The 9,582-nt window shown below is 38.6% G+C and overlaps 1 protein-coding gene across 1 annotated transcript; it reads right to left on the bottom strand.

The window, feature by feature from the left end:
* Nucleotides 1-1,421: 1,421 nt before the first annotated feature.
* LOC127017966 (cytidine and dCMP deaminase domain-containing protein 1-like) lies at nt 1,422-9,235 on the bottom strand. Its single transcript, XM_050899332.1, has 7 exons — nt 8,833-9,235; nt 7,947-7,999; nt 7,090-7,226; nt 6,273-6,405; nt 3,859-3,900; nt 3,089-3,119; nt 1,422-1,486 (listed from the first exon to the last, which is right to left on the bottom strand). Exons 1-7 carry the CDS (start codon nt 9,158-9,160, stop codon nt 1,422-1,424), a joined length of 789 nt encoding a protein of 262 aa, XP_050755289.1. The 5' UTR covers nt 9,161-9,235.
* Between the last annotated feature and the right edge of the window lie 347 nt (nt 9,236-9,582).

Below are 9,582 nucleotides of genomic sequence, written 5' to 3'. Positions count from 1 at the left end.
CACTGGGGCAGAGACACTCCTGAGGGACCACAGCCAGCAGACAACCCATGCCAGGGCAGGGCCAGTAGGAAGCATGGAGGAGCAGAGGAAAACTGGGAAGAAGTACAGAGGAGCTGCAGACAACCATCACGCACACAGCCCCAAGCTCCTGCACCACCCGTCGCCTCACTGAAGGAATTGGGACTGACTGAGAAAAACCTACGGTGAGAACAAGGGAAGATGAGACTAGGAAGGTGGGAGGGTAGGTGTTTGGCTTAAGTTGAACCTGGAAAAAAACGGAGGAAGGATGTTTACTTTGGTGTTTAACTCCTTATGTTCTCTTTTTTTCCCTCAATACCCAATTCAGTAAACAGAAGTTTGTATTTACTTGCAATAAATTGAATTAAGTAAAACTTTCCCAAGGTAAGATCATTTTGCCTGCTACACCATGTCAGCAATTTTTAAATCAAGATGCTATTGGACACTATGGCTTTTTTAGCCTTGATAACAATGAACATGCTTGAGTTGACTTAACTCACAGGATTCTGTGATTTACTTGGTGAACTTTCCATATGTAGTGCTAAAAAGATGCACAGGTCTTCTTTCTTCAGGTGAGGAACAGGAGGACCTAGAAACAATGGACAGAAAAGCTAATCAAAACAGTTTTGGAGAAAAAGTAGGTAATGTCATAAAATTAGTAAATAATTACTGGCAATGAGATAGAAAGGATAATTATCTAGCTCTCCAGTCCTAGGTGAAAAGTTGGGGAAAAGGGTTATAACTCCCATGCATGCTGAACTAAAGAACTGTTTCCTAATAATGTATCGGAGCCTGATGAGCCAGTTACCCTGTAAAGAGCCTTGTCTTTGCACTCTACCCATCAGCACATCCATTTATGCCTGCCAGTCCTCTGAGGCAAATGGTAATGATCATCCCAGGAGCTTTTGCTTGACAGAGTGCAGAGGTATCCTGGATCTCTTTTTTTCCTGCGTTGGTTTTATTTTTTTAATGCTATCTACTCTTTTTTGCTGGCATACGGAATGATTTCTATTGACTTCAAGAGGGAAGAAACAGTATGGGAATATCCAATATCTGGAATGGCCAATTCTATTCTCCTGTGTCATAGTCTTCTTCAAAATTTGTATCTTTCAACTATCATAGTACAAAACCTTCCCTTTTTATGTTATATTTTTTGCTAATATTTCAGTAACATTAGGTAAGACTGAAAAAAAAATGGATACAATTACTTTTACTTAAAGTAAAATTCAAATGAAGACAAACATGCTGCCAGAGAGATACATCAGAAGCTCGTGCATCAGCTCTCTGTGCTGTATAATATCCAGCTCACTGCTTTCAGGACAACTACATTTATTCAACCCTGTTTAAGGAAATGAAATTAGGGAAATCAAAAACTATGATGATCAGTGAAAAGTTTACTGAATTTATTTCACTTTGCCTTCATCATTCATTCCTTCCGTTCCTCCATTGTCTTTTGAATCACTGGGTACTGGAAGGCAGAAAAGAAAAAGGTCAGATTAGGAATAACACATAAAAAGAGATTACATGAAGTGTAGCAGTGTATCAGCCCTCCTCCTCTCATTATCAACACTGGGTGTCTCAGAAGCCACGACTGGTTTAGGACAATGTCTGACAGTCAGGACATCGAAGTTCAGGCTCTGATACTTCATTCCAAAAGAAACTATATTAAAATGAATGGGAATTGCCCAGACATGAAACAGTTAACTGAATTTCACATAGAAGTAAATATGGCTCCCCAATGGTGGTGGTGGTGACAAGGGGGTTGGGTTGGTTGTTGTTGGGGTTTTTTTAGAGTTTGAATTCCACCTTTTTAACCTACAAATCCATAATGCTTTCCTCATGTACAGAATGGCCAATACCTACACTGTCTCCTCTCTCCCTTTGCTTTCACGCTCAGGACTGCCTCTTCTTGTCTTTGATACCGAGTCTCTGCTTGTCCATTTCTGCCATCCTGTCATCCTCCTTATGCGAACTTCATCATCCTGCTTCTCACTCTCCCCATCAGTTCGATTTCATTCTACTGCAAATATACACTGTTCTCCTCGATTTTAAAATAATCTATCCCTTACTTCTCTTCAGTTACATAGTTTTCCCCAACTCACTTGTCCATTGCATCTTCACACTCCATGAAGATGTGGTCAGCAACTTTTTTTGTTTCTATCTTCTAATTTCAGTTTTCTTCCAATTCTTGATTTGATTTCAAATCTCTATTCTCCCTCAGTAAGAGCAATGGTGCTTCAGCTTATAAATCATTAAGATTTCAAAATTTTAGTTCAGTTCTAAGTTTGTTTTTGCTTAAACCAAGCAAGAAGTATACAAGATTTTGTGTATTCTCAAAATGTTGTGCACTGTTCTTAAAAACTTCTGTTACTTTTTACTGGTTGTCTAGTCTAAATAAAATTATAAGTTATTTAAGAAAACTTCAGTACTAATGACATTATTCTGTGGTAGGTGACCTGACTCCCTAACTGGCATAACTCAGAACAGCATAAAGCCAGAGGCATGGGGGGAAGACTCAAGCCCAGTACCTCCAAAGATTTGGATATATCCATTTAAGGCTAGAAGAACTTCACAGAAAAAGCTTGAAGTAAGAAAACTATCATGAAGGATGCTGATTAGTCATTTGGGGAAAATCGAAAAATTAATGACTAAGAGAGAGAGCAGAAACCATTAACCCCAGAAACTTGCTATGTTATTCCTCTGTCTCTTCAACTGTAACCAGTTACAGGGTCTGGCTGCCTCAAGGGCAATATTTCTGTATAATTCTGTCTTCTGCATATTCAGAAGTATTGTGGCAGAAGTGGAATCTGCAGGGTACAGATATTTATAATGTAGAGTACCCAAGAAAGGTTGGAACGAGCAGAACTAATTTAAGGGTAACTCAATTCAACTTACAATAATTATATGCAATTTATAACCAGATTTTGTTCTATTTATTACATGCTGCAAAAAGGGCTTTAAAGAAAAATACTTAGTAGCATACCATGCTTCTAAATTTAAACACCGAGTAATACCAAAAGAAGCCAAATGGAACAGTACAAAAGGACGAGGAAATTAATCTTAACCCTACCTGCCGTAAGTTGAGGTTTGCACTGTTTCCACTGGAAAAAAACAAACAAACAAAAACCCAATAAATTTATTTAAAGCATAAGTGAACATTTATTTAGTACTTTCCACAATTTGTCTGCTCAAATCTGCCATTATATCTAACAGCTATTAATCAATCTACCATGAAGATTTCTTGGACCACTGGACAAACATGGGTCCTTGAAGTCATTCTTGTCTATTCCAGTTCTATAGAGGAAGATAAAAGTCAATTGCATAGCTTACTCTCCTCTAAGCATTTATCCAGTTCATCAGGAGTCTTGTGTGTCCCAGTTCCCTCTTTTCCCTACTCAGACTGCTTTACGTCCATCAGATGCATCTGATGGATCTTGAAAAGTGAAGCAATATTTTTCTACATCATCTGCTTCCACTTCTGACATGCCTTCTACCTGCTGAATTATTTTTTATTACATCTGGGAATGACCGGCTCCCAAAACTACTGATGAATTTCGAAATAATGACTGAAAGCTCTGATGTGTATATTCAGGTGAATACATATTTATGTATCATCAAATGGTTCATGAACATGTATTTTCATGAACTTTCCATCTAATGAAAAATGTGCTTTTCAAAAGCAACAGGGAAAAAAAAAAAACAAACAAATAAGGCAAACCAGAAGGATGACACATATGACACGTATCAAAGCAAACTATTCTATGCTTTTATTAAAAGAATGTTGAAGAAATACTTTCTAGTAAAACAACCCTGAGTCTAACCTTCAATATGCAAACCTACCTCATGATAGTCAAAGTTTTCCTTTAAATCATCTACATGATCCTAAAAGAAAAAAGAAATATAAAAGCAAACAAATAAACCAGGCACTCACAGAATCACTGAGGCTGGGAGCCACCTCTGGAGGTCACCAGTCCAGACCCCCTGCTCAAGGCAGGGTGAACTAGAGCAGATCTCTTGGGGCTGTGTCCACTCAGGTTTTGAATATCTCCAAGGATGGGGGCTCCACAGCCTCTCTGGGCAACCTGTTCCAGTGCTCATCACCCTCACAGCAAAAAGGTTTTTTCCTACATTTTAGTGGAACTTCCTGTATTTCAAATTGTGCCCAGTGCCTCTTATCCCATCACTGGGCACCACTGAGAAGGGTCTGGCTCTGTCTTCTTTACTCCCTCCCATCAGGTATTTATACACATGGATAAGATCCCACCTGAGCTTTCTCTTCTCCAAGCTGATCAGTCTCAGCTCTCTCAGCCTCTTCTCATATGAGAAATGCTCCCATCACTTAATTATCTTCACAGCCTTTAGCAGGACTCGCTCTCATATGTCCATATCTTTCTCGTACTGGGGAGGCCAGAACTGGACACAGCATTCCAACCACGGTATGACCAGTGGTGAGCAGAGGGCAAGGACCACCCCTCTCAACCTGCTGGCCATGCCCTGCCTAACGCAGCCCAGGAGGCAGTTGGCCTTTGCTTCAAGGGCACATTGCTGCACCCCAGTCAACCTAACCACCAGGGCCACCAGGTCCTTTTCTGCAAAGCTGCTTTCCAGTTGTCAGCCCCAGCCTGTACTGGGGCATGGGGTTATTCCTCCCCAGGTGTACAGGTTTTGCACCTCCCTTTGTTGAACTTCATGAGATTCCTGTTTTGCTATTTCTCCAACCTGTTGAGGTCCCTCTGAATCAACCATCTGGTCTACCAACCACTCCTCTCAGTTTTGGATCATCTACACACTTCCCAAGGGGGCACTCTGACTCATCATCCAGGTCATTAATGACAATATTAAACAGTTTTGGTCCCATTATCCACCCTAGGGGTACACCACAAAGGACTGGACTCCAGCTGGATTTTGTGCTGCTGATCACAACCCTCTGAGTCTGGCAGTTCAGGTAGTTGTCAATCCACCTCACTGTCCACTTATCTAGTCCATGCTTCATTGGTTTGTCTATGAGGATGCTGCAGGAGATAGTGGTGCAAGTCTTGTTAAAGTCAAGATTAAAACCATCTAATGCTCTCTAATCATCCACCAAGCTGGTCATCTCATCATAAAAGGATATCAGGTTAGTCAGACATGTTTTCCCCTTCATAAATCCATGCTAACTACTCCCAGTCACCTTCTTGACAGGTCTCATGGTCTTGTGTACATCCAACTTCTTTAAATATTCGATAACCAGGTTCTGCTCTACTGAGGGTAAATCTTCATTGCTCCACACCTTCCCACTGGTCTCAGGGACATGGGATTCCTGAGGGCAAATCTTGGCAGTAAAAACCAAGGCAAAGACGACTTTGAATACCTTTGCCATGGTTGTCTTTATAGGGGTAGAATTTAATCTAGAACATGGGAATTAACTGGATACTTGGGCCTGAACCAAGACTGAGACCTTTTCCTTCAGAAAGATTTTTCCAAAGCCATACACAAATTATTTGATTTAAATTACATCCGAATAAATCCTGTTAAGTAATTATGGGACTTCCCTGAAAGGAATAATACTCCTTTGCAAACTCAGAAAATACTTGTTCTTTCCACTAAAGGGAGGGTGATATCTTGTGATGAATCTGAAAATACCTTGTTTGGCACAGACCTGTAAACAGTGAAGCCAAACTCATCAGACACTTCAAATATGAGAATGTGAGACTTAGAAAGAAGACTTTTGCAGTTACCCTGAGGGATTAAAAGGTAAGTGTGTGCAATGCAGGACAGAGGTACTCCTTCATATTGGAGGTCTTAATGAAGCACACCACAGCTCCCCTCAGCATCTATGCCCAGGTTTCCTGCATATAGCAACCAAGACACATATCCAGGTCTCACCACCATAAGAGTTCAGGCACAGCCAGAATAAGCATCCAGATGCAAAATCAGGGAGCACTCCAGAGCTCTGCCATATAGATATACCTAAACAGGAGGCTGGACTTCCCCAGTGCAAGATCCTAAAATATGTAACTTGTTCCTTTCCTGACTTTAGAAGTATCTGAGTGTAAAGATTTCCAAGGCAGAAAGCAAGCTGTAAAGTTTCAGCTGTATGTGAGTACGAAGAATGAAGCATCTCATAGGCGATGATCTGCTATAGTTCCTCTCCTATACAGGAGGGTAAGAACTGATGTCTTTGTCTGTAAGTCAACTACAAATAAACTGTCCCCCCTCCCCCCAAACATATAATTACATTATGACAATAAATAAATAATATTACATAAGCATACTTCACTTTTTTTGGACAATTCTTCTACACAATGAATTGTCTTGATTTTCATATCCTTCAAAAGGTTCTGACAGTCATGACAGGGAGGTTTGGTGCAGTAAAGAACATCAGTCTCTTCTATTTTGGGCTTTGATCTGAAAAATATATGTATTTGCACAATCAATTCATTTTCTGCAAAGCTAAAACTAAACATAATGTTTACATTTCTTTAAAATAAAATTAGCATCTTCATTGAAGACTATTATTTCTAATTAGATTACTCTCTATATCCTCCTCCAAGTTTCCTATTTCATCTTGATTTTCCCTTCAAATATCTCATCTTTGTTGCTTCCTCTACTTCTCTGTATACAAAAGTGCTACCATTATGAGCCATATGGTTTTACAGACTAACGATTCTCCAACTATTGACAGCTAGAGTCTTAAGGGATCTGGCTAACTTGACGCTTCTCTTGCTAGCCTAAGGACCACCAAAAAAGACTGTCAGGCAGAATGCTGCAGACTGTGTCTTTCAAAAGCTGTTTAGAGCTTCATCACAACGAGACTGGGTGATTATTTGGGCAGTGTAGGAATACAAGGTGGTACCACACCTTTCTGCGGGTGGAGGAGAGGACACGCACACTTTAAAATGTTGATTATAAGTTCAGAGCTGTAAAATGTTAAGTCTTTGAAACTGGATTAACGGGTGAAGAACAGATGGAAAGGCCAAAGAGAAAATCCATGGTTAGCCACTGACTTTTATTCACACTACACATTATTCACATCTATTGCCACAAAGAATGCCTGTGAAGTCACTCCATTACTAGATTTGTAACAATAACCTGTATAGGAGAACATTTGCTTCAGCATGGAGAACAACTTCCCGTTTTGCAGGTCCAGCCTTTTGGTTTTTTCTCCCCATACAGGGCAAGTTTGCATATAATATTCCAATGGGGTATCCATTATAACCTGCCCCAAACTGCCAAAAAACCAAATGAAATAAAATAATCAAAATCTAACAGACCCTTCCAAACATCAGCAATATTTTAACCACCTACTAATACAGCTTCAAAACCTAAATATATGCTGTCTATATATTTCTAGGTACATATAACTTCTAAGTTTTTATAGCTATTTATATCAGATTTTTAATCAGCTTTAACACTTCGCCACGAGCATCTTACCACCCCATCATGTTATCCCTTTTAACACAGTCAAGAGCTAATTTTGCTTTTGCATCCAGTGAGGTCATTGTTCTCCATCTATTCCATCACCATCACAATTTTGTCTCTCTACCTTTGCAAGAAACTTAGGATCCTCCTTTTTAGTGGGCCTCAGGGATTATTTTTTAAAAGTTAAATGATAAAATATTATCATTACTATTAGCATATTTATTATGGGAGAATATGTTCATGAGGGAAATTCATCTCCCTTAACTTCTTTACATGTCTACACCTGAACTAGTCACCCTAGACTCCCTTTATATTCAAGGGAGAAAACCAGGTCTACGTGGCCTATTCCAGACTCTGGATTGGGATGAATGATGCTCTAGATCTCCACCAACTATAAAGGGGAGCCAGGGCCAATAGCTCAGAAATAGGCATCTACACTGCAGATGTCTACATTGGGTCAAATAAACTGCACCCCTTGGAGCACTGAACAGAAATTTTACAAGTGTTGGAGAATTCAATCTACTTACAAAATACCCGTCCTGACTGTAGAGTGTACACCCCACACCTCGGTCTGGATCATCTTTTAGAACAGAGAGAGATTTTCATGTCACTTAAAAATATACTTTTTTCACACTTCGAAACGTATTTTACAGATTAACATGCAGTGCTTTAATGATATAGAAACGGAAGGCATAAGTGACTGCTTATATGTTGAAAGAATCCCTCCATGCATATACATTATCCAATTCTAGACAGATAGCCATACACAGTAACACAATGAGGCATAACTACTATCAAGTACAACCAATGTCAGATTTCAGAAGAACACAACAACTTAAAATCTGACTCAAGGCACAGTAACTCTTTGATTAGTAATTGCAGAGTATTAACTTGATACAAAATCCTGATAACAGAATATACCAGGTTATAAATACATCAAGATCTTCCATTGATGAGATCCGCTATAACTTCATATAGGTACTTTAACAATATACTAAGAATTTATATATATAAATATATAAATTTATATATATAATATATAAATATATATATAAATTTATATATATATTTATAAAATTGTTTCCCCCCTCCAAAATGGATTAAGTGATAAAATATTATTTTCTATGTTTCTGTAATATATGTTTCCATTTTCTGCTTTAGGTTTAAGCTCAGTATTGCAACAAACATTATAAACAATAATATTAAACATTAGTGTAACAAATACATTAATGAAAAATATTTTAGCAGTTACGTTAGGAAAGCATGCCAATTTCTCTGATACCCATATACATTGTGAAATATTTACTCTTTGCACTAGCTGAATGAATCAACAGGAATAATAAAAAATAAATATACAGTAATCCATTCTTTATATTTGGTTACTATTCTTTATATACTCTCATCAAAACTTACCAGATCTTGCTGCTAAAAAATAACAAAGCTGCAATGCATGTCGATGAACATTTTCCTTCAGTTCTTTTTTCTCAAGTTGGGAACATTCCAGTAAAAAAACATAGCAACGAAAAGCATTTTCCATCCGTTTGCGACACGTATCTTTGCAGCTATGTATGTTAAACAGTGAACAATATTTTTCAAAGTCTTTAATTTGATCATCAAGCAACTTCTTAAAATTGCTGTTCAGCTGTCCTTTGCATCGTATTTTTTTTGCAATCATTTTCACAGTTTCAAAGCTTGTCATGGGTAAGAGCACACTGCTACTTATATGACTTCTAAGAAACATATGGTCAGTTTGTTGAGTATCTTCCTTAACCACTGAATCATCTCCCTTTTTTTCAGGAGCCGTTGGCCAGTAATAGACTGAAGAAACTGAACCTAGAGACAAACACTGAAAGTCACTTAAACTGCCATGCAGTTGGGTGCGACATTCAATTCACATGTTTTTTGTTTGAAACAGTGGGCCAATTTTCTATTGCATTGCAATTCTGTGTATACGCAAGAGTCCAAAGCCTATATAGTTACCCACAGGCTTAAACCACTCCCATTGCAATGCGATCTGAATTGAATATAACACTATTGCAACAACTGGTACTTCACTTTCATAAACGACCACCCACAGTTTGCCAATCCTTTCCCAAGCAAGCAGTCTCACTTATTTCTAAGAGACTATCTGCATAAAAAAGGATTACTTGACTAAGGAGGGAT

The sequence above is a fragment of the Gymnogyps californianus genome, chromosome 1, assembly GCF_018139145.2.
Source record: "Gymnogyps californianus isolate 813 chromosome 1, ASM1813914v2, whole genome shotgun sequence".
Taxonomy (NCBI): Eukaryota; Metazoa; Chordata; class Aves; order Accipitriformes; family Cathartidae; genus Gymnogyps; species Gymnogyps californianus.
The sequence above is the reverse complement of the archived record's forward strand: the minus strand, read 5'-3'. Positions and strand labels throughout refer to the sequence as shown.

Bases quoted from the DNA above. Each gene is read 5' to 3' on its own strand.
- LOC127017966 (XM_050899332.1), bottom strand. From the start codon at position 9,160: ATGTTTCTTAGAAGTCATATAAGTAGCAGTGTGCTCTTACCCATGACA. The intron at 3,901-6,272 runs GTATGCTTATGT...TTTTTCTTTTAG, and splicing joins AATTGTCCAAAAAAAGTGAA to GATCATGTAGATGATTTAAA. The intron at 3,120-3,858 runs GTAGGTTTGCAT...GTTTTTTTCCAG, and splicing joins AAAACTTTGACTATCATGAG to TGGAAACAGTGCAAACCTCA.